General features: G+C 32.1%; 2 protein-coding genes across 3 annotated transcripts; one reads left to right on the top strand and one right to left on the bottom strand.

Moving 5' to 3' along the window:
* Nucleotides 3,320–6,722, bottom strand: LOC18586509 (tRNA pseudouridine synthase A, mitochondrial). Of its 2 annotated transcripts, XM_018129647.1 has the most exons (4): nucleotides 5,479–6,722; nucleotides 3,935–5,391; nucleotides 3,719–3,846; nucleotides 3,585–3,611 (listed from the first exon to the last, which is right to left on the bottom strand). In XM_018129647.1, the coding sequence occupies exons 1-2, from the start codon at nucleotides 6,627–6,629 to the stop codon at nucleotides 5,019–5,021; spliced, it is 1,524 nt and encodes a 507-aa protein (XP_017985136.1). In that variant the 5' UTR covers nucleotides 6,630–6,722; the 3' UTR covers nucleotides 3,585–3,611; nucleotides 3,719–3,846; nucleotides 3,935–5,018. The 2 variants fall into 2 exon arrangements, with proteins under 2 accessions (XP_007010013.2, XP_017985136.1); XM_007009951.2 differs by having other exon boundaries at nucleotides 3,320–3,846.
* LOC18586508 (probable cysteine protease RD19D) lies at nucleotides 21,240–24,647 on the top strand. The gene is made up of 4 exons (XM_007009950.2): nucleotides 21,240–21,799; nucleotides 23,388–23,507; nucleotides 23,725–23,968; nucleotides 24,174–24,647. Exons 1-4 carry the CDS (start codon nucleotides 21,287–21,289, stop codon nucleotides 24,443–24,445), a joined length of 1,149 nt encoding a protein of 382 aa, XP_007010012.2. The 5' UTR covers nucleotides 21,240–21,286; the 3' UTR covers nucleotides 24,446–24,647.

Here is a 25,824-nt window from a genome sequence, read left to right as displayed (position 1 = left end):
AATCATGAATACCCTACCTCTTAATAATCCCTAAATTAATACTTTCTATTTTAGGTACCTAATACTTTTATAAGAAATTACGTCTTAGAAAATAAATTCTAAATATAGGAATTTATATCATAAAAAGAAAAGGCGTAATTGGAATAGTAAAGTTTGGCCATTTAAAAGAAAGAAAAGTCAAAATTTTGAATGAGAGCTCCATTGCTAGTAACTTAGGAGACATGGAACTGCCTTTTCTTAACCGCTGAAACTAAGAAAAAGGACCCACTTTGAAACTGACATTACAAATCCGTAAGGCTAGTTTCTTGATAGATAAGGTATACGGTAACAAGATTGATCTTGTCAAATCAAATCATATACAGTCATTTAGTGTAAAGTATAATTTGTGATAAAAGAATTCGAACTCGTATTTTTTAAACGAAATCGTATATTAATTAATGAATAAAATATTTGAATATATTTTATTTGATGTTTTTTTGTTTTGTAAATTATAATACAATTATATTTAGATAAAGATGCATATTCTTTTTACTTGTCAATAATTTATGTGTTTTTGGATTAAGATGTGTATAATTTTTTTTAATTGGGAGGAAAATTCAAATCTTATTTTATAGGTAAAGGATGATGTACCTATCAATAAGTAAAATACTCGAATGTTAAGATGTGTACAGCTTTTATATAAAAAAATTATGATTTTAAAAAATTATCTTCGGTAGTTTAATTTTCATGTAAATTATCTACTCACATGATAATTAATAGAATAAAATACCTCCACTTCTAAGTTTTCTTTGAAATTTTAAATGAATCCATTAGTTTTCGAAATAGACATTCCGATCCAAAAGTGTAAACATCGTTAATATAAAATATGAAAAGACTAAAATTTCTTTTTTTCTTTATTAATTTAAAAAATTATTATTATAGTTTTTTTTGAAAAAATTTAGGGAGCATTGACTCCCTTAGAGAGGAAAGCATTACTTAATTTTTTTAAATAAATAAAAAATTAATAAAAAATATATAATAATAATTTTTAAAATTAATAAAAGGTAAATTATCTTTTTAATATAATCACGTCATCAATTAATGAAAACATTAACGATTGACTAATTATTAGACTTATGTGTCTAACAAAAGATATTTTTTTTGAGCAAAACATTATAAATCCGTAAAGCTAGTTTCTTGATAGATAGATATACGGTAACAACATTGATCTTGTCAAATCAAATCATATATAGCCATTAAGTGTAAAGTATATTTTATGATAAAAGAATTCAAACACATATTTTTAAACGAAATCATATATTAATCAATAAATCAAATATTTAAATACATTTTATTTGATTTTTTTATTTTATAAATTATAATATAATTATATTGAGATAAAGATGCATATTCTTTTTACTTGTCAATAAGTTATGTGTTTTTGGTTAAGATGTGTACAATTTTTTTTAACTAGTAGAAGAAGATTCGAACTTTACTATTTAAGTAGAAAATTATGTACTAACTAATAAATTAAATACTCGAGTGTTAAGACGTGTACAACTTTTATATAAAAAATTACAATTTTAATATAATATCTCAGGTAGTTTAATTTTCATGTATATTAGCTACTCACATGATAATTAATAGAATAAAATACCTCTACTTCTAAGTTTTATTTGAAATTTAAAATGGGTCTATTAGTTTTTGAAATAGATCCTCCGATTCAAAAGTGTAAATACCGTTAATATAGAATATGAAAGAACTAAATTTTCCTTTTCTTCTTTATTAATTTAAAAAATTATTATTATAATTTATTTTGAAAAAAAATTTAGGGAGCATCGACTCCCTAAGAGAAGGGAGCACTGCCTGATTTTTTTGAAATGAATAAAAATTAATAAAAAATATAATAATAATTTTTAAAATTAATAAAAGGTAAAATAATTTTTTCAATATAATCACATTATCAAATTAATGAAAACATTAACGGTTAACTAATGACTAGACCTATGTGTCCAACGAAAGATATTTTTTTTGAACGAAATATTCATTCAAAAACTAATTAACCCGTTTGAAATTTCAATTAAAACTTAAGAGGTGAAAGTATTTTACCTAATTAATATGTTAAAATAAAAAATCAAAACATGCATGAAAATAAAGTTACTGTAATTTATAAAATAAAAGTTACATTATCAATTTATCATGTACTTCGGTAAGTGTTGATTTTGTTTAATTTTTTTTTGTAAGTGGCAAAATATCTAAAATTTTTTTTGAAATATTTTAAAATTTTTAAATAAATCTATATTCATTTATTACTTTTAATTAAATACTTCTACTTTTATTTTAAGTAAAATAAGTTCTTATAATTAATCAACAATTAATTATTATTAGTTAAAATATCACCTATCAATTAACGTAATATGCTGACGTTGTCACGTTGCATTTTTCGTATTCACGTCAACATCATGTAAGCATAAAACAACATATAATATTTTAATTAATGATAATTAATTAATAATTAATTATAAGAACCTATTTGATATTAAAAAAATATAAAAATTTAATTAAACATAATAAAGAATAAAAATTTATTTGAATTTTTTTAAGTAACTCAAGAACTTTTTATACTAATATATATATTAATTACAATCAGAAAGAAACCTTTGGATGTAAATCCGGAATCTTAACGTATCTTACAAATTAAAACACGCAACTTTAAAGCCTACGCTATACACTCTTTTCCCCTTTCTTCTTCTACTTTTCCTTTTAAGGCAATATATAGAAAAGAGAATATGAATAAATTCATCAGCTTTTATTAATGGCGTAGGCCTTCTACTATTTCTATAATCACCTTAAGATGCCATTGCCAGCATCTTTCAACATTCTCCTTCTTTTCCTGAAAATGATTGAACAAAAGGAGTTTCTATTTACCACGACTCTTACCAATTATGTAGCTATTACACACACTTGTTTAAAGACTGGATTATCTATTGCAAGACCAAATTTAAGTCGAATCTGAGTATAGATAGCTTTAAATTCTATTCTTGCAAACGTATACTTGATAAATCCTTGGACATGGTCTATGAATGGCAGCTCAGCTAAATTTAGAAGGAAAGTAAGTTGAAGGGAAACGTAAGCTGTCCTTTAGGATTAGTTGGTGGGTCTAGTTTCTCTCCGTTGAGTCCCCCTCAAGCTTGATGTCTCCCCTGTCAGTTCAATTATAATTCAATGAATTTTGCCAGTTCCCACCAACCAAGAGTTCAAAATATGTGTGTTCTTGAAGATACATGATTACATTGCTCCATGGTATTTGCTTTGAAGTAATAGTAGAAAACAATCAGACTAAGCGACAACTCATCCACTCAGTTCTAGTGTATAGTAAGGCTAAGACGGTATCTGTTTCAGAGTAACGTTACCCTATTTAATACAAAAACATATTTAAATATACACATAGATACCTTTTGAGCACCATCAGGGTTTATTGGCCTTGTAGTTGATTTGGTCCTGTCAAACCCTCGAATAAAGTTATTAGTTCGGAGTAGTTGGGCTCTCCATGTTCACCACACTCTCAAAGATACCATTTTCAGGTGATGTAACCATTTTCTTTCGCAGACTAAGAAGGATTTGTTGTCACCCTGCATCCGGAAAGTAAAAGAAAGACCAAGATAACAATGTAGAAGATAAATGCTAAAAATTATGCTCCGATCAAGCAACTCCAGAATGATGGTTATATCAGCCGCACCTGATAGCCCTGCCATGGTAATCAACCTCAATGTAGGCATTCAAGTGTCTATGCAGGAGACTCAAGATCATCTCTACCAGGCAGTTCTTCCCGAATAAGCATGAACATTTGCATACCCAACAGTTCCTCTGGGGACAATGAAAATTACAGAACACGAGATTGTCAGCAAAAGAGTTGATCATAAACAAGTCTCTAACTAGACAAAAATAAGCTGACCTGAAAATATCAGGGTGTTAATTATAACCAACATGCAGCCTGCTGCTATCTTTCCACTTTGTTGCTGCAATGCCTTGGTGTTGATAAGACATAATAAAGGAAATCTATAAAGAAAGTGTAGGGCTAAAATCAAATTTACTCGCCTAATCCAAGGTCAACGGGAAACAACTTAATCTCTTATAGTATAGATGGTAGACCAAGTACAAAGTTCTCAAGCTTAACATCCCCGTGCACTTAACAGATATCAAACAGGGTCAACATTCAAAGTAAAAGGATTTTTCTGGACAATTAAGAATTTTATTATCCAAGAAGCAGCAAGCTCAGGCAAAAGAAAAAAGGTAGCAAAGCTGCCACAGAGAAAAAACCAAGGCTACAAACAGCAGCATCAACAAATCCAACAAAGCAACAACTATGCCAGCTTAGAGACACGGTATTACATAAAGCCCTGTTGATAGTAAAATTCCTAGCCCCTGAAGCCTAAATCTAACATCATCATTAACAATGGAACAAAAAAAGGGAAAAAATCGAATTTGCCTTCTCTCCATAAATCCTGCTGTTTCTCTCCCTCTACAAGTGGTACATATAAGAACACCAAGCAAGGCAAAGGATGACTGAAGCAAGTACTGTTCCCTTAAGTTTGTCTTTAGCCCACTGGCCACTGCAATTCAGAATGCCAGTCACCATATACCACGAGCATGAAGATCTTTGTCCTAAAGCTGCCTTGAGAAATCATAAGTGCAGAAAATATGGTCCCTTATTTTGCCACAGCTTGCAAAAGGGAGAGTCAACAGAATCCAAATGCACAACTCAAGAATGAAGTCTGCTTTTGGTTGATAGACTGTCCAAAATAGCTATCCAAGTGATCAAGGCATGTCAAGGAATATGGTGTTGAAACCAAACGAGTCTATGCCATTCCACATTTCTCTTGTTTGTGACCGATTTCATTCCAAACATGAGCAGCCTTGTAAGTAACGCCAGGAGAGCTCCAAAATTCAACCCCACCTTGCTAAAAGATAATAAGAAGCAGAAGCAAAGAATTCTAAACGAAATAGAAACATTATGAGACTGTTCATTCGGTCATATTCTAATCTTTGGCACTCTGTATCTCAGCATCTCCATTTTTCTCCACTGAAGCACTCTTCGCGTCTGTGTTGTCTGTATTATTATCCACCTTAAGACTCATCCCCTCTATCATTTCTACATTGCAGCCCCTTAAATCAGGGTAATTTCTGTGGTTCAGAGAATGCAACCATAGGGCTACAACTCCTTCCTCACGTTCTGTTGAGGCAATATGAGAATATATAAACTTCATTTTGAATTCCTCTGCCTCTTCTTCATAAGCTTTCATAGACAACTCTTCATGACTATCTTTCCACTTTTGGTTATATGATGCAAAGAGGCACTCATCCAAGTACAAACCAACCTCGGGTGCTGTAGGTACATTGATGCTCACATCCCTGAAATTTATTACAGATATATATTAAGCCAAAAACAAAAATTCAGTTGCAACAGCAACACAATTAAGAAGATACAGAACTACTTACTTTCGTAATGCAGTTTCAATCAGTGACTCAGAAGCACAATTCCTCATTACCGCAACGGCCATTCCAATCATCTTTCGAATCTGATGAAGCATGAAGCTCTGACCTACAACCTCACACTTGACAAAATCAATGCCCTCAACATTAACAACAGTGTTTGCGTGAAATGATACGATATAGCGACGTGCAGAAGGATCTTCAGCTTTTGTTCTTGTAGTGAAGTTATGAAAGTTGTGAGACCCAACGTAATGCTTCAATATTCTATTGAACCGCCCCTTCTCTTCCTCACCATAACAAAACCTTCTTTCCTCCAGGGGTATCTTTTCTACATTAACTTTATCCACTTCAGTAACCTCATTTTGGACAGAACTATCAGTAACCTCCTCAAGTTCAGATGTCAGGTTATGTTCCTTAATTACATTTCCAGATTCTCCATTGTTCGAAGAAACGTCAGACTGAACTATTGTCGACTTGGCTTCGAAACTCCGCTTGCCCATAACACCTGCGACTTTACGGCCTCTTTCTGAGCACTCCAAGCACTTAACAAGCTCATTACCAGATCCTAAACTAGCCAAAACACTTTCCCTATCCCTATGACAACTTGGATCAAGAGCAAAAACAGGAATAAGATAAACGTACCGCCGCCGATCACAAAACTTCTTCGAGTTAAACGACGCCGTCACACGCTTATACCCAAATATCCGAATCTGGGCAGGTAGTATCCGATTAAGGCGCTCCACGAGTCCAGGCGGGTCGATGTAGAACCGCCCAGAAACGACCTGGCCCACGGCGCTTACGCCCTTATCCGTTCGGGCCGAGCGAGCCCAATCATAGCGCTTTGGATTGCCGCGGTCTTGCTCGGGGACGGCGCCAGAGTGGAACAGTGCTTCTTCAAGGTCGCCTTCGATGGTTTTGGCTCCTGGATTTTTTTGCATGCCTTGATAGCCGACGCCACAGTAGGCAAAGAAAATGGCGATCTTCCGTCGTTTGTATCTCTGTTTTTTGGTGCCGTTGGTGGCGGAAGCGGTTTCTTCGTCGTCGGAAGTGGTTGTAGTAGACATTTTGAGTCTTTTGGGGTCTGGTTCTTGCGTCGTCGGCGGCAGGGGCGGGGGCGATTTAGCTATTTTCGTGTCTGGGGTATCTGGAATCTCCATGTTTCTAGCGTTTTAAAGTGATCGAACTCTCCACAGGCAGTAATGTAACTGTTGGGCCTTCTAGGTTGTGTTCTGTTCTTTTCTATCCCCTAATTAAACCCTAGCATAAATATATTACAATATATAATGAAAAATATTCATTTTTATTTCAGTATATTTTTAAATTATCATTTTTAATATTGCATTATAGAAATTAATAATATTATTTAAATTGTAAATATTTGAAATTTTATTCAATGCATAAATAAAAATTCAAATTGCATTGAAAAACTTTCTTTAATTTTTTTCTTAATTATAAAAGTATTAAATAATTTATAAATTAAAAAAATAAAATTTCAATTATATATTTTTTTAAAAAAGCAGAAGAGGATTATTTCATAAAAATAAGATCAACAGGAATAAACCTGTCTTTACAAAACAAAAACCGCAGATAAGCAAAATATGGATCTGCTGCGGAGCGCACCACCAAAGCCTTACAACCTTGAATGGACATCTTACCCCATCTGAAGGTTAGCATGACCTTCAATAACCATGGCCAACGGTGCAAGACCTAGTACCAAAAACGTCTATCCCTAAACAAATTCCCACACACAACTGAAATCACAAAAACCCATTACAATAAGTGCCCCCTGTCTGCACACAAAAAATATTCACAACCATCCTGACAGCCCACGTAATCAAAAACAACACAACGATACCATCACCGAAGCTCAACTTGGCATCACTAACTCTTTCATTCCCCAACTTCACTTATTGTCATATCTCATTTCTTGGAGGAATTGCGATTGGCACATGGATTCAGACGAGTATAACCTCGTTAGGTCCAAGTAAACTTCTTAGTATAACATCATTAAACATTCATCATCACATGCGGAAGCATCATAAAACATCTATTAACGCATGTAATCATTATACATACATTCATAAAACTCATTATACAATTAAGAAACTTCTCAACTTAATTGTACAAGTTCAAGCATTTGATATAAATATATATATCTGAAAAAAGTGTCACTATCATAAAGTACATTAACATTAGCTATCAACAACACCCTCGATGTCCATGTAGGCTCTCAAGCCATCATCATAATTTCATACATAACATTATCAATATAGAATGCCTAACATGACAATATTAACACAAACATGTTTATAATTTGTAAATACAAACATAAAGTAAAAGACCAACATGTTAGCGGAATGTGACCAACCTTCTAGGTATCAAGTGGTTGTTAGACACCTACCAAAGAATGAAGACCAGATACTAATATCTGCGACATTGGCTGCTATTAGATGCTATCATTGATTTGCAACAAAATAAATGAGAAAAATAACGTGAGTCACAAAGACTCCGTCAATGGATACAAGAAGAGGACATGCTAGGCCATAAGAGTGTTTCGTAAATAAGCACTTTTAATCTCATGTCTTTCATAAACAATTTAATCATAGAATTTATAAAACATGTTATTTGAACACATTTGAATAGTTTTCGTTGAAAACATGTCAATATAGACCTTTGAGAATCTTTTACCTTTGAAATTCTCATCAAATTCAATCAAACAACCTATTATGCACCAAAACTATCGATACATTTTTGAATATATCAATACCTTCATACATCTATCAATACATTTCACATAGAAAGCCTCCTAAAGTATTTTGTTTAGAATGTATCGATACTTTTAGCCTATAACCCAAATTTCTAAGCAAAATCCTCAATTTTTACCATTCCTTAAGTTCCCCTACCTCTTGGAACTTTCTCTAAGGCTCTGTTTTCTTCACTAAGCACATTTTCATGTCATCATAAAGTATAGATCATAAACAATGGTTAAACAACATTAGTATGCAACATGCCATAAACATAATAATTGTGATTATTCCATTAACATTAAACTCATACTTTATGATGGTATGTCCCCATCAATCTTGGGCTGGCAATGTACAGTCTCATTGCACTTTGGATGTTTATGATGCATCATAGGAGTGAAGTTGTTATTTGCACCTTTTGAAAGTGGAATCCATTACACACATAGAGTTCTTATGCTCGTAGCATTAGGTATGTGGAATGTCCTTCACATAGAAGCTTACTCATCTTATGAGGTATATGAAAAATACATCATATACATAAGCTCATGGCATTCATCATGCTTTCTCAATAATCTCATGTAGTATATGGAATATACATCATATACATAATCTCATGGCATTTATCACACATACTTAATCACATCATATGGTATATGAAATTTACATCATATAGTCAATCTTATATAATGCATCATACATACTTAATCACCTCTTATGGTATATGGAATTTACATCATATACATAATCTTATGGCATTCATCATACCAAATATGTATTTTATAGCATCTATAAATAAACATACAATATCTTGTACCCATACTAGTTCGAATATCAGAGTAATCGAGTGGACTTCAAACATAAGGTGCTTGTCCCCCCTTATTGAAAACTAATACATAGTTGAATATTTACATACATAGTAGATTCGTAAACAATTTATAAACCATTATATCAATCATACCACAAGCACTAAGAATTTATTTTTTCTTAGAAATTCATTTTTTTCATTCTTGAAACTCAAATCCTTTGATAAACCATTTTAAAGATACCATTTCAACATACATACATAATCCTTTTCATAGAAATCATGCTAGCTTTACATATCAAAATAATTTGAAAGTGTTGTATTCACTCATTTAGTTAGAGATTCGATTCCTAGCTCCACTCATAACTCTGTTTCTGCAAAATCCATGGAGTTTTCAAATGTTTCTATCATACAACAATAATCACAATCATTTTCTAGAATAAAAATATCGTAATAATCATTCTAGGTACTTTCGAAACTACTCGTTTTTAGCTAAACTAATGTTCTAGCTAAAACCCATGCTTAGAAACCCATAAATATTTCATCTTTACCTTAAGTGAGTTTTGATGTTAAGGAAAATCACAAAATCTTTGAGCTTTAATGTTCAATAGAAAATTTGGACATAAAAATAATATTTTTAATGTTGAAAAATTCATAAATCAAGATTTAAAAGTTGAAAGATGTTACATTTGTTTGAAAAACCCAAAACCAAGCTTCTAATTTTTCAAAATGATGATTTGGGGTGAAAATGGGTTTGAGAAAGCTTAGAGTTGCTAATAAACTAATGAGAGACGGCTTAGAATGAAAACCCTAGGAGTTGGGGTCATATTGATACTATGAGATGTGAAAATACCTTTTTATCTTTTTTATTTTTCAAAATTAGTGAAATGTATTGATACATTAGCCCATGTATCGATACATTTGGTTTTAGAAAAAATGTATTAATACATTATAAACATGTATCGATAGATATTTATCAAAAACCTTTTCTAGGCTAAATGTATCGGTACATTATGAATATGTATTGATACATTGGAGACCGAATACAGTTTTTGAGACAGATTGCTTATAAAAACCTGCACAGCTTATTTACATAAAATACCATTTAAGTAAATATCCTCTTTGCTTTTTATTTTTCATTTACTTAAGATATTTAATGTAAATAAGCAAATAACATCTCATTTGGATTCTACAAAAATATAAAAAAAATAAAAATCCAAAAGAATCAAAATCTAATTTTTAGTTTCAAAAACAAAATTGAAAAAGTTTGATTGAAATTAAATTTGCGATTTCCATTTACCATAGCAAACGTACTCCAAAATTTATAAAAAATTCATTTTTGATTATCTAAAAATCAAGAGAATCATTCTCGTTAATTTTTTATTTTCAAAAAATTATTTTATAAAAATCACATATTTTGACCTTTTCTAGACAGAAAATTTTCTGCTTCAAAGTGATAGACAACTAAAAGTGTCAATGAATCCTTTTAAAGGTTAAAACTAAGTTTGATGTTCAAAATATATAATCTATATGTTTATCTAAGAATTTCCTTACTTATCCTCTTACTCAAGGTGGAATTTCACATCACTTATACTCAATAAAAATTCCTCCACTCTCTGCACCCCTGTTTTAGCCAATGAATCTGCAACCTTGTCTGCTGATCTTGGTATTTTCCTAAATACACATTCTTTCATTTAAGACTTAAAAAATCCATCTGCATCATAATAGCTCTATATTTCCATAGAGTTGCAGTTGGCTCTGTCACCCACTTTATAGCATTTTCGTGTTGGGAAAGGGTATTGATATAGTAGAAGTAACAATACAAATAGCGGAAGTAATTCTAAACCTTAAACCCTAAACCCTAAACCAACAAAATATTCCAATCAGCAGATATAGTTTCGAATGTATAAAATAAAAATCACAAAAACACACGATTTTTAATGTGAAAAACCCCCTCAATGTGAGAGGTGAAAACTAAGGGACCTAGTACAGAAAAATAATCCACTACAAAAGGTCAATGAGTGTAGTAATGAGTTAATCAGTAATTCTAGAACTCACAACAGCCCCTACTCACTATCAACAAAATGGAAATCACCAAACAATAATGCATAAAACCCAAATAAAGGGTATCATGGCCCACCAAATAAAGAAGAGAAAATGCAATCTGATCATACAAATTGAAGCTCACAATGTTAGAAATAACATACTGAAATTTCATCAAAATCAAATCACAAATCGCTTTTTGATCGGTACCACAAAGCAAGCAAAAATATTTCCTCCCTATTCTTCTTGTTGTCGGCATTGTTTCTCACCTTAAAAACTCACACTTTTCTAAGAAGGGCAAAAGCCTTTTTTTTAATACTTAATCTTCTTTTCTTTTCTTTTTACTTTAAGTTGTGGGCTTCACTTGAGGAAAACCCACAACAAACTCCCCCTCTGACTCAAGTGGAGGCAATTGCCAAACTGATAATCAAATGACAAGCTTTAAACTTCCGTCTCGATAGATTCTTTGTCAACATGTTTGAACCATTATCATCTGTGTGAATCTGTTCAAGCTTTAACAACTTAGAGTCCAAAATATCATGAATCCAGTGATATCACACATCAATTGTTTCAATCTACCATGGAAAGTAGAATTCTTGGTAAGATGGATAACACTCTGACTATCACAAAACAAAACATACCTCTACTATGTAAAACCAAGTTCATGTATAAAATTCTTCATCCAAAGCAACTCTTTACAAGCTTCGGTAGGAGCAATAAACTTAGCTTTAGTAGTAAACAAAACAACACATATTTGCAATCTGGATAGCCAAGCCACAGCTCCCTTTGCACAGGTAATCAAATAACCAAAAGTAGACTTTCTAGAGTCAACATCCCCACCCATGTTTGAATTTGTACAACTACAAAGAACATATTCCTCAATTCCAAAACAAATTTTCAAGCTAGAAGTGCCTTAAAGATATCTCAAAATCCACTTCATAGCTTTTCAGTGCTCTTTACCAAGGTTGGAAATAAAACGACTAACTACACCAATTGCATGAGCTATGTTAGCCCTTGTGTAAACCATTGCATACATCAAACTTCTACTATTGATGCATAAAGAACATGGTGCATGTTTTCTTTCTTTTTATCACTAGAAGGAGACTGTCTAGCGTTAAGCTTAAAGTGAGCAGCAAGAGGTGTACTTACCGCTTTAGCTTTATCCATGTAAAACCGTTGACGTACTTTTTCAATATACTTTTCCTAAGACAACAATAGCTTCTTGGTCTCTCTGTCACGGATGATCCATATGCTAAGGATCCATTTTGCTTGTCCTAAGTTTTTCATTGCTAAAGACTTGCCAAGCTCCTTTGTCAACTTATCAATTCTAAAAGAATTATGACCAATAATCAACATATCATCAACATAGAGCAACAAAATGATGAAGTCGTTTTCAAGAAATTTTTGCACAAATAAACAATGATCAAAGTTAGTTTTCTTGAATCCTTGTTGGATCATAACAAACTCAAACTTCTTGTACCATTGGCACGTTGCTTGTTTCAAGCCATACAAACTTTTCTTCAACTTGTAAACATAGTTTTCTTTGCCTTCCATCACAAAACGCTCTGGTTGCTCCATATAGATCTCCTCTTCCAAATCACCATGAAGGAAAATGGTCTTCACATCTATCTGTTCAACCTCTAAATCAAGACTAGCTACTAAACCAATAACAACTTGGATGGAAGACATTTTAACAACCAACGAGAAGATCTCCTCAAAATCAATTCCCTTTCTCTGTCTAAAACTTTTGACAACTAATATGGGTTTATATCTTGGACTGAAAGAATTCTCTTCATTCTTCAACCAATACACCCATCGATTTTGCAAAAGCCTTTTGTCCTTAGGCAACTTGACTAACTCAAAAGTATGATTGTCAAGTAAATATTTCATCTCATTTTTCATAGCTACAATCCATTTTGCCTTTTACTCACTTTCCATAGCCTCTTCGTAGTACTCAAGTTATCCTCCATCAGTGAAGAGCACATATTCATCAAGTGAGTAGTGATTCGAAGGAATTCGCTGTCTAATAGACCTTCTAAGTTAAACAACAGGTCCATCAATAACCTCATGAGCAGAAGCATCTATCTCATTAGCAATATCATCATGATTATTCTCAACTTAATCATTAGGAGTATAATTATCCACATCAACTTGATTACCCAACTTAGCTACATTAGGTGTATATGTCTCAAGAACTGGATCAAGATCAACTAAGCCATTAGTACTTGGAGACTTTAACTTCTCTACCTTTTCAATATCTTCAATGGTCTAATCTTTCATGAAAACAACATCACTACTTCTGAGAAGCTTTTTTTCAACTTGATCACACAACTTATAGCCAAATTCATCATGGCCATAGCCAATAAAGATACATTGCCTTGTCTTGACATCTAACTTGGACCTCTCATATTTAAGCACATGTACAAATGCTTTATAACCAAACATATGCAAGTGATCATAGAAAACATCTTTACTATACCACACTCTATCAGGAACATTAGCTTACAAAGCAACAATAAGAGATAAATTAACAACATGTCTAGCAGTATATAAAGCCTCACCCCAAAAAGATCTAGGCAACTTTGCTTCTGAAAGCAAACATCTAACTTTTTCCATCAATGTCCTGTTTATCCTCTCTGTTAGGCAATTTAGCTAAGGAGTCTTATAGGGTGTCTTCTGGAGATTAATACCCTGTTGTCTGCAGTATTCACCACCATTATTAGTACGAATGCATTTCAGTTTCTTTCTTGTTTCTCTCTCAATAAAAGCTCAAAATTGCTTAAAGACACCGAGCACCTGGTCCTCAGTTTTCAAGACATAAACCCAAAGTTTCCTTGAATGGTCATCGATGAAAGTCACAAAGTAAAGTACACCACCAAATATTTTTGTCTTCATTAGACCACAAACACCTGAATGCATCATCTTAAGCAACTTTAATTTTCTAGAAGGAGAATGACTCTTAAACGAGACTCTGTTGTATTTCCCAGCCAAGCAATGAGCACAGTTTTCTAATCTCACACCTTTTAACCCTAAAAGTAGATTTTTCTTGGCTAAACAATTAAGTCCCTTTTCACTAAAGTGACTAAGCCTTTTTTTGCCATAACTTTGAAGAGTTGTCACTACCAATTGCATTAACACCATCAGTAGAGATTGAAAGCTTAGTCCAATACAAACCATAACGTTTCTTTCCACGTCCCATAATCAAAGAACCCTTAGTGAGTTTTTACTTTCCACCACCAAAGGTACTGAAATAACCTCATCATCAAGAATACCAACATAAATCAGATGCAAATGGACATCTAGTACATGTTTAACATTGTTTAAAAACGGTTTTGTTCCAATACTGGTTTCCACACAAATAGTTCCAATGCTAGTCACCCTTGACACACCATTATTACCCATCCTTAAAACTCTATAACCACCTAGAGTATAAGGTGTGAAAAATCTCTCCTTGATGTCACATAGGAACAGATGCCATTATCGACAACTTAGCTTATCTTATCATAAACAACATTAATCAAATTTTTTATTAGAACAATCACAAGATCTTCTGCAATAGCGTGGCAACACAATCATCATTGTCATTGTCTTTTTTTTTCTTGCTTGCCATTGTTGCTCTTGTTCTCCCTTTTTAATTGGTAACAAAATCTCTTGATATGTCCCTTTTTACCATAATGATGACATTTGAAATTTTTGTACTTAGACTTTGATTGATTCTTATTCTTGCGTTTACCTCTATTGTTTCGTCCATGATCCCTTTCTTTGCTTCTTTCTCTATTTACAATAACAAGGACCTCAGATTGTGAAGTTGATGCCTCTTGAGTTCTTCGTCCCACCTATTCATTTAAGAGAACAGTTTTTACATAGTACACGGTAACAACACCATTAGGAGTAAAACTAGTCAAGGTCACATGAAGATTTTCCCAAGAATTAGGTAGAGTATTAAGCAACTAGAGTCCCAAAATTTCATCTTCAAAGTTGACACCCATGCTGGATAACTAATTAAAGCACCCTTAAAATTCACTCAAATGATAAGAGATAGAACTACCTTCCTTATACCTCAAATTCATAGCTTGTTTTAATAAAAACAATTTATTGTTGCTAGTTTTAGAGGCATACAAGATCTCAATTTTTTCCCATAAAGTTCTAGCATGTGAATCATTGGCAATATAATTCAAAACATTGTTATTTACCCATTGCCGAACAAAACCACAAACCATCTCATTTTCAAAAGCCCATTCTTCATCAGATTTGTTATCGGGTTTTTGAGTAGCAAATACTAATAAATATAACTTTTTTGCAAATAGTAGATCTTTCATCTTTCCTTTCCACTTGTGACAATTTGTGCCTTTCAAACTAATCATTCTACTATAATTAGGTTCCATTTTTCAATCAAGCTAAACCCACAAATCATAAACCTTGCTTAGATATCAGTTGTTAGGAAAAAGTATTGATATAGCGGAAGTAACAATACAAATAAAGCCTTTTCTGCTTTAAAGAACCTGTGAGGAGTAAATATCCAACTAACAAAATATTCCAGCCAGCAAATATAGTTTTGAATGCACAAAATAAAAACCATAAAAAAACACATGATTTTTAACGTGGAAAACGCCTTCAATGTGAGTGGTAAAAACCACAGAACCTAGTCCAGAAAAATAATCCACTATAAACAATGAGTATAGCAAAGATTTTAACCAACAATTCTAAAACTCACAACAGCCCCTACTCATTATCAACAAAGTGGAAAGCATCAAGCAACGTTGCATAAAACCCAAATAAAGGGTATCACAACCCAACAAATAGAGAAGAGAAAAATGTAATCTACCTGTATAGATTGAAGCTCACAATGTCAGAAACAACATACTGAAATCAAAATCAGACTACAAATCACTTTTCGATCGATAGCACAAAGCAAGGCAAAGAATTTCCTCCTTATTTTTCTTTTTGTAAGCATTGTTTCTCACTTCAAAAACTCACACTTTCCAAAAAGGGCAAAAGCCTTTTTTTATATTTGTTCTTTTTTTCTTTTTTTTTTTTAAATTAAGTTGTGGCTCCACTTGAGGACGACCCACAACATTTTAGAATTGCTTTCAATAATCACTATGTGCTTATTGCCCTATCTTAATGTTCTAAAAATTTGGAGAGCCTTTTTTTTTATTGTCAATATCTTTGTAATGTTAGCATCCACAACCACCATAGATATAGAAAATTGAAATAAAATGTTACCTTCATAATTTTGGAGAACTCCTCCTATACCAACCTCTCTTGGATTACCACTGAAGGCCCCATCCATGTTAAACTTGATTAATCCCCTCTGTGACGGCTACCATACCACATGATTTATGCCCTTTTTATTTTCTTAGGCACCACTCCAAGATTTGGCATTATTTCTATCTCAAAAACAAAAAAAATTAAGCCTTGGCCATTTTGCATTGGCCCACCAAGCAACATGAAGTTTAGTTGTGCTATAACCTTGCTCACAATCCCATAATTTCCTTTAAATAGAACCTCATTCCTAACAAACCAGATCGACCAGATTATTGCCCAAAATACCATTCTCCATATGTCACCATTACTCAAACCTTTTGTAGCATCATTCCAACTCAAGAAGCAAGCCAAGGGTTCATTATAATTAACCCACTTAAGTCCCTAGTTATTCCCCCACCAGTGCCAAACCTTCCTTGTCTCAACACATGAAAAGAATAAATGTCCCACTGATTTAGTCTCCTTTTTACATAATAAACAACACACAACTTTCGCTCTAATAATGCCTTTTCTCACTAAAAACACTATAACTACCACCTTGCCTTGTATTACTTGCCATCCAAAGACTTCCACCTTAAGTGGTGTAAGTCTTTTCCACAAATCCCACCAAAACTCTTTCCTCTCAAAATTTCTTTCTAGGACACTTGTGCAAAATGACTTTGAAGTGTATTGACTTCTTGGAGTTTTCTTCCATATTAATTTATCCACAAAATTCTTCCCTAAGACTTGCTCATTTAATGTTGTATTGAAGGTTGTCCACTACTCCTTCTCCCAACCAAAAATGTTTCTCTTAAGCTTTACCCTACATTACCATTTCTTTCCACTCTATTCTCCACATTTATTAATTATGCCACTTTTTTCCATAGCGAGAGCAGAAACTCTAGGAAAATCATCTTTCAACTTGACTCCCTCTATCAATTGATCATTCCAAAAATCTATTTTCTTCCCATTCCCCATAAGAAAGCCAATTCCCTCTTTGGCGACCACTACTACCTCATCCCCTCCTTCTAATAGTCTCATTATATTCTTCCATATTCCAAATTCCATTCTTGAATTCTGAACATTAGGTAGCATGCTTTCCCTGTTCCCTCCTATTTTTTTGTCAATGATTTTCCTCCATAAACTTTCTGTTTTGTTCTCGAGCTGCCAAATCCATTTATTTAACAAGGGTTTATGTTTTAAGCACATATCATTAACCCTAAAACCACCTATATCCTTATAACGACAAATAGAATTCCAATCAACTAGATGCATTTCCCTTCTCTCCTCTATGCCTCCCCATAGAAATCTATGTTGAATCTTGTCCAACTTTTCTTTAATACCAACTGGGATTTGAAAGAGTAAAATAAAGAAAATAGAAAGGCTATCTAACATTGATTTTAAAAGCGTCACTCTCCTTCCCATGGACAAGGATTTTGCTTTCCACATAGATAGCCTTGTCACATTTTAACCAAGTTCAGCGCTCTTCCTAATGGAAGACCTAAATATGAGGACAGTAAATTGCCAATTCTGAATTGAACCCTTTTTGCCCAATGTTCAACAACATGCTGATCCATTCCAATACCCACTAGGGAGCTTTTTTAAAAATTAATTTTAAACCCCGAAACAGCCTACAAACATCTCAGCAATCTTTTAGTATTCAACAAGAAACTAAACATAGGCTTACATAAAATTATTGTATCATTGACATATTGAAGATGTGTAATGGATAAACCTCGTTTATTGGTATCCACTTCTTCAAAGAGACCTTCACTTTTAGCCTTATGCATAAATAAATTAAAAGCTTTTGCCACAAGGTTGAAGAGAAAAGACAAGAGAAGGTAGCCTTGTCGAACGCCCTTTTCATCCTAAATTGCCAATATAGTGTCTCGTTTACAATGATCGAGTTGGAGGCAGTGCTAATATATCCCATGATCCATGATCACCATTTTTCCCCAAAACCCATATTCTTCATAACCAAGTTTAGAAAGCTCCACTCTACACTATCATACACCTTCTCGAAATTGACTTTGAATAGCATCCCCCCTCCACTACCTTTTTTTAGTAGACCGACAATTTCATTTGCAATAATAAAAACATTAATTATATAAAATAAAAACATTAATTTTCTTAGAATATAATTATCATTTACTTTAAAAAAATTAACTTTACATTTTAGAAATATGCATATTTTATATATAAGTATTATATAAAAATAAATAGAGACTACGTACAAGTGACAATGAATACTATTTTATTTAAATCTACTACATTTATTTATTGTTGTTTTGAATTATATTTAATTTATTAAAAGTTGTAAGAGTAAATAACAACACGCTTTACGGTTTGGGGCAGATGAATTTCCTCCTAAGATTTGAAAAGTGGCATTTGACAACCTTGAGGCTAAATATTAAATTAACATCTAACATTGTTAGTGTTTTTTTTCTTTTCCTTTCTTGTTAATTATCCTGAAATTAAATGTGTTAATGATTTCAAACAAAATAAAGCTCAAGTTGGTTAATTGTCAGTATATAAATGTTAGATAATTTTCGTTTTTTGTAATTTACCAAATCATAATTGCAATATTCAAAAATTTAGAATTAATGAGTTGTTATGAATAATACAATTATAAAATCATGAATGAAATAATATAATATATTATCGAGGAAAGATCAATTTATATCAATATAAAATTAATTAAATTTTTAGATCATTTGTATCTTTTTACATGATTCATATTTTGTTAATTCAACTATAAATTGCTTTATAACACAAATAATGTTGTGTCAAATTTTAAATTAATTAAATATTTAATAAGAATAAAATTTCGATCATTAAACATATATTGAAAAAGATAATACTCTCTATCGATGTGATATATATACTGAATTAACTTAAAAACTTTGCATGGATAACTTAAAACATATATTGAAAAAATTATATATATATTTTTATTTTTTATAAGAAATATAATACTTAATTACTGCTTACAAATGAAATTTTACGAAAAAATAAATTGAGGTTGGATTTAGGCCTTAAATTAACTACTGAAGCCTGACGTTCAACCAGCCTGGGTCAGCTTGTGCTTAGTTTATTGGACTTAGCTATTGTTGGCATCTAACCCAGGCAAAACTAAGGTAAGGCCCCCGCTTGGCTGCCGTTTTTGATATTGAAACAGGCTTTTTTTTTATTAATACTTAGAAATAATTGAAATAACCTAAATTATATTTCATAACCTTAAGTAAATGTTTCTATTTATAGGAAAATAAAAAGGAGATGATGCAACAAAACTTCCAATATAACACAACTAATCTTTAGAAACTACAACTAATTCCCTTATTATTGCAAGAACCCATATAAATTTCATACACAATTTGTTTCGATTTTTTTTTAATTACAATTACTTTTCGATGTTACATCAATGCAAAATTTCATCATATGAAAAATAAAATAAAATTGAGATTCAATATAAGTCTAAAATTCACCGGTGATCTTATGATCATAATTTCATTAAAGATAAAGAATTTACTCAATTTATTATTTAAAAAATAAATATTCATTTAATACATTAATTAAAATCATCATATAATTATTTGTCAATTACTATTATATGAAAATTGTTATTATAATTTGCATATTGATGAAAGTGTCTTTAGATTTAAGATATCCAAGGATTGAGACATCTATTCAAACCTACGTACTAATAGTGAATTCAAGACTTTACATCAGAAGTAGTTAAAAGATAATTAAAAAAGTAATCATACCCTCTCTCTCTTTATATATATATATATATAAATCAAATTTTATATATATAATAAAAAAATTATAAATTGAGAGGTGACGACCACCTGTTGCTCTCTTGGCTTCATTGGTGTAGCAGTGCAGACTTGATTAAGCTTAGACATAAATTTCTGTACTCAAGATTATTACTATATTAACTGATAATATGTTTTTATTTAATTTTAAAATTTTAAAAATTACATATAAATATATTTAAATAATAATGAACGGACCGGGCCTGTAGTTGAACTTAAACTTGTATATGCACCAAAATTAGACCCGACCCATAATCAGAAAGACTGGAAGTCTAGAATAGAGAAAAAAACAAAATAAAGGTATTTGACAACACGAGGCAGCGATGCATGGCATGCACGTAGCAAGCCTAAGGCATGTACCCTTCGCGTAGGAACCCCAAGTGTCCCCTGCTCGCCACAGACCTTTGCATGCACCTACTTTTCACACTTTACCATTATGCCCTTTCACTATTAAATTCAATAATCCATTAAGTAAATCATTTTTTGTTGCTCTATTTGTTTATCTTCGTGTAATGTTTGAATCAAATAAATATCATATAGAATCTATAATTTTAAAAATTTAAATTCAAATATTTCAAATCTTAAATTTAATTAAAATTTAAAGGTTACAAGATATTTTTAAAAAATAATAGTCAAAATTTAATTAATTTGACCACAAAATACATTGAAATGGAGAGCCTAATATTTTTTTAATATATTAAATAATTAAAAATATTATTTTTAATGATATTTTAAATATTGTACCCCTAATAATACACCCTTAAACAAAATCTTTTAAAAAGGAAAAACACCCTCCATGTTACACTTCTTCTTTCCTTAATGTAATGCATCACATGCATGTCTTTATGCTCAACAATTACAATCCCTTAAAAAGGCTTACATTTTAAATTATTAATTGTGAATTTCCAAGTTATTCATATTTGATATAAAGAAAATTAAATTCAAACTTGGAGAATAATTTTATGTATTTGAATGTGAGTATTTAATTTAATAATAAAAATATAAATTTTTATTTTTTCTAAACAAAAGAAAATTATCATTTTGCTACTAAGGACAATAAAGTAATCACATATACTCTGAAAGAAATCCATAAATCCTTTTAAATCATCGAAGCAAAACGGTTCTAAAAGAAGAAAAAAAAGAAGAGCCAAAACCTGAGGAGGAAAATGAAAGGAAGACAAAGCCTAACTCTAACATGCACCACGGCCATTGCAGCCTTGATCTTCAGCCTCATCCTCTCTCTTTGCTTAGCTCTCACTGAAATCCCACAAGAACCCACCATACTCCAAGTCACAGATAATCTAATCCCAACCTTAAATAGGAAATTCTCAAGAAAGTACGTACACAAAGAGTTCCAAGTTTTCGTGGAAAAGTATGGGAAGAACTACTCCACAACGGAGGAGTACATGCACCGCCTTGGGATCTTCGCCAAGAACTTGATCAGGGCTGCCGAGCACCATGTACTTGATCCCACGGCTGTGCATGGGGTTACACAGTTCTCTGATCTGTCAGAGGAGGAATTTGAGAGGCTTTACACTGGGGTGAAGGGCGGTATGGCGGCGGCGGCGCCACGGATGATGGATGGTGTTGGGAGTGAAGCAGAGATGGTGGAGGTTGATGGGTTGCCTGAGAGTTTTGATTGGAGAGAGAAGGGAGCCATAACTGAGGTCAAGATGCAGGTAAGATATATAACCGTTTGTCTACACTCGTATACTGTTTTTGTTAAATTGATGATACCAGGGATAGATATTAGGGGCTTCCAAAGTGACTAATTATACTTTATATATGGAAGTAGTGTAGGTAACTTTTGTGAAGCAACTCATGACAAGCATTGCTTGAGTGATTATGTATTGATAATTGTGAATTTTAACTCAAGAATAAATTAAGATATATAAGTAGAGGTGGCAATGGTGAAATTGGTCGGGTTTAGATCGTTTTGAGTTTTGGGTATTTGGATTTGACACTTGAGATATATGTGTTCTGGTCATTCAAATGGATTTGGATGGATCATTAATTTAGATTAATCCTTAATTTATGAACTCTAATTAAGTTATTCAAAATCATACTTTCTCCAACTTGTAGCATACTTTCAATTTTGATGATCATGTCATGGAAATAAAATATTCAAAAATAATTAAATCATATAAAAAGAAAAAAAAGTGAACTCATTTAATAATTTAAGAATTATACGTTTTTTGTTTTTAAATTTATTATATTATCTTTCTCTATTGTTTATTTATTATTCCTTAAAGGTGAAAAAAAGAAAAAAAATTTATTTATGACATAATTGTGGAAATTGAATTTAATTATATTAACAGGAAAAAATTGTTTTTATAACTGTTTCTTAGTCAACATCCAAAAAGATGTAAAAACACAATAATAAAGAAAAAAAGATTTTAAAAGGTAATTTAAAATTATTAAATATTAGTAGACTAATAATTTGTGTTATATTTATTAATTTTAATTAAATTAATATTTAAATATAAAATTATATTCAATTTAAGTTCTGATTGTTTCTGGCCGATTGGGTGGTTTGTGTTGTTGAATTGTTTTGGTCAAATCAGTTAGGGTCCAGTCTAGATTTGCGAGAGTCAAGTAAGTTTTTTGAGTTTGGGACAATTTTGACAGCATTAATATGAGTAATTTGTACATTTTTTAATGAGTTAATACTCTCTTTATATTCTCAAATATATGACACACAAAACACTTGTATGATATATTCAGTTGACCTGCTGAGTTTTCACTTTTTCATCTATAATTGTTGACAATTTTGGGCTATTCATAAACCAATAATTCAATCAATGAATTCGGTATCTTGCTATAAAATTTTGTGGAGCTGAAGATGGCAGGATGCTATAAGCATCACAAATTGCTGATTTACCAAATGAGCTTATTATATATATATTCCCATTTTAAATTGCCGTGAGTATTCAAATATAGACTTTGAGTGGAATATATGTGAGCAAGTTCAATATTTGATCTTGTCAAAAGAAGCAAATGAAGAAGGAAAAAGGAAGAATTTCTTCTCGTATTGTTCCATTATGCCATTTTTAAAATGGAAAATTTGCTAAAAATATTTATTTATTTGTGCTAAAGAGATCCTCACCTCTATTCTTCATACATGTTGGTAAAACCACTCTTGTTTTGATTCAGGGTTTATTGATTTGTTTCCTTTCTTAGGCTTGAAGTTAATAAAATGATAATTAATATGGTGGAAAACTTGTCATTCTTACTATTCCTGATGGAGCTTGTCCATGATCAATGTAGGGCGCATGTGGATCATGTTGGGCTTTTAGCACCACAGGGGCCATTGAAGGAGCGAATTTTGTAGCAACTGGGAAGCTTTTAAGTCTAAGTGAACAACAGCTTGTAGATTGTGATCAAATGGTTAGTTTCATATATATATATATATATACTCTGAATTATTGTTCATAATCTTGATACCATATTGACCGGGCCAAACCTCTTCAATGGAGACTTCTATGTTAACTACCTACAGGCTATCCAATGACATTGCTTCCTTTTCTTAATCTTTTCATCTGTACATTTCTTCCTTTTTTTTTCTCCTTTTGCCCCCATTTTGATGCTTTGCTTTTTCATGAAGTGTGATATAAAGGATAAGACTGCATGTGACAATGGTTGCAGTGGAGGCCTCATGACGAATGCCTACAAGTATTTGATCGAGTCAGGAGGCTTACAGGATGAGAATTCGTACCCATATACAGGGAGACGTGAAGACTGCAAATTCAAACCAGACAAAGTAGCTGTTAAAGTTGTGAATTTTACTAATATCCCCATTGACGAAAACCAAATTGCAGCAAATTTAGTCCTTCGTGGTCCTTTAGCTGGTGAGTTTTCCTGAGAACCAATACCAGAGCTTGTTCTATGACATCCTTTTCCGCAAAGATGTATGCCACCATAAAATCTTCAACCATTCATTTTATGACTAGATTGTTCGCATAAATACATTAATTTAAGAATGGTTGTAAATCCAGAAAAGGAAAATGGATTTCGGGTTGGATGTGACTAATAAAATGATTGTTTACATTGCAGTTGGGTTGAATGCTTTCTTCATGCAAACCTACATTGGTGGTGTCTCATGTCCAATAATTTGTGGCAAGAGATGGATCAACCATGGAGTTTTACTTGTGGGGTATGGAGCAAAGGGGTTCTCCATTCTGAGGTTTGGCTATCAGCCCTACTGGATCATCAAGAATTCATGGGGCAAAATGTGGGGAGAACATGGGTATTATCGCCTTTGCCGGGGCCATGCTATGTGTGGAATGAACACAATGGTCTCAGCAGTAGCAACTAAAGTCTACTAAAATTTAATTATAGTCTTTTGCTTGATATATAGTTCATTTTAAGCAGCTTAGCTGTTGCAGTAGTTTCCAAATATACGTTTGTAATGATAAAAGTAACATAGGGAAAATCCTATCTATATGTTCTCTATTAAAAAACTCATCTCAATTTCAACTCTTTTATTATTTTCAGCCCAAACATATAATTTTAATGTACTACTCTTTTTTAAAAATAATGAGAAATCGGTGATTAAGCATTAAAGAAAACCTTATATACATTAGAAATTATCAAATAAAACTTGTCAATATGATTCAGCAAGCAAATTAGCTTAATGTTTTGTCATTTCAAAATTAAAATCAATTAGAATTAACAGCGACTTTGGGTTATATAATTCAAAATTAAAATTTACAAAAAAATTTTATAGCAAACAAACCCATAAATATGGCCCAAGGCCAACTAACAAGTTCTATAAAGCTTATTAATGGAAACGTTGATTCTTCCGACAAAATAAATATTAATAAAATTGTTAAATACTGTACACATGTCATTTATTTCTAATCGACGAATCAAAAATCGGATAAAATTATGTAATTTAGGTTTAATTATAGGATCAAAATACTCATAAATACTTTTAAAGAAAATTAAAAAATTAATGAAAAATTAAAAAGATGGATAGATGGTCTAAGTATGAATAACCGTGCTTACTTGGCACGGTTGCGGGTTCGACCTAGGCTGGGCTAACGGCTAATGAGTTCCGTCAGACCATGCATATGGTCTAGGCAAGGCATGTCTACATTATTTTTTTTGACTTTGACCTAAGTAACCCACTAACAGAAAAAGGCACAGGCTTGCCACTGCTAGCTCAAGAATGAAGGCAGAAGTAATGATCATTTTGAGCCCAAGCCCAAGCCCATAGTTTTAATGCGCTACTGTATATATACTTCGCTCCTTCTTTACAACCTTCCAAAAAAACCCCGCCTAAAGCCTCCCTTTCCGGTATGTAAGGTTTCATTCCCCCTCTTCTCTTTTCTCGTCTCCCGTTTGGTAACCAAGAAACGATGGAAAAGTGACAACTTGCTGTTCTTTTTTACTTGCTTTAGAAATGTGCATTTTACAAGTTTTTTGAACTCTTAAGTCCAAGAATTATAAGGAAAATAACTTAATCTTAGCGAACCCATCTTTCTTGCTCTGCACTTTCACGAAAATAAATTAAAATAGTTAAGTTTATGTGTTTTTAACATAACTATATGCGTAATCTCGTATAGATAATTGCTTGTGTAAGAAGCATGCATTTAGTTTATTTTGTTTTCTTTATTTTTTTGAGTTTTTTGTTTTTTTTATTAAAAGAAAATCTACAATTCCTTAAATGGGTTTTTAGAGAAGCTTAGACGGAAAGTAATGC

Source organism: Theobroma cacao, chromosome 10 (assembly GCF_000208745.1).
Source record: "Theobroma cacao cultivar B97-61/B2 chromosome 10, Criollo_cocoa_genome_V2, whole genome shotgun sequence".
In the NCBI taxonomy this organism is placed as follows: domain Eukaryota; kingdom Viridiplantae; phylum Streptophyta; class Magnoliopsida; order Malvales; family Malvaceae; genus Theobroma; species Theobroma cacao.
Note: the sequence above shows the minus strand (reverse complement) of the source record. Positions and strands in the feature narration are given on the sequence as shown.

Bases quoted from the DNA above. Each gene is read 5' to 3' on its own strand.
- LOC18586509 (XM_007009951.2), bottom strand. From the start codon at position 6,629: ATGGAGATTCCAGATACCCCAGACACGAAAATAGCTAAATCGCCCCCG. The intron at 5,392-5,478 runs GTAAGTAGTTCT...AATAAATTTCAG, and splicing joins ATTGAAACTGCATTACGAAA to GGATGTGAGCATCAATGTAC.
- LOC18586508 (XM_007009950.2), top strand. From the start codon at position 21,287: ATGAAAGGAAGACAAAGCCTAACTCTAACATGCACCACGGCCATTGCA. The intron at 21,800-23,387 runs GTAAGATATATA...TGATCAATGTAG, and splicing joins TAACTGAGGTCAAGATGCAG to GGCGCATGTGGATCATGTTG. The intron at 23,508-23,724 runs GTTAGTTTCATA...TTTTTCATGAAG, and splicing joins TTGTAGATTGTGATCAAATG to TGTGATATAAAGGATAAGAC.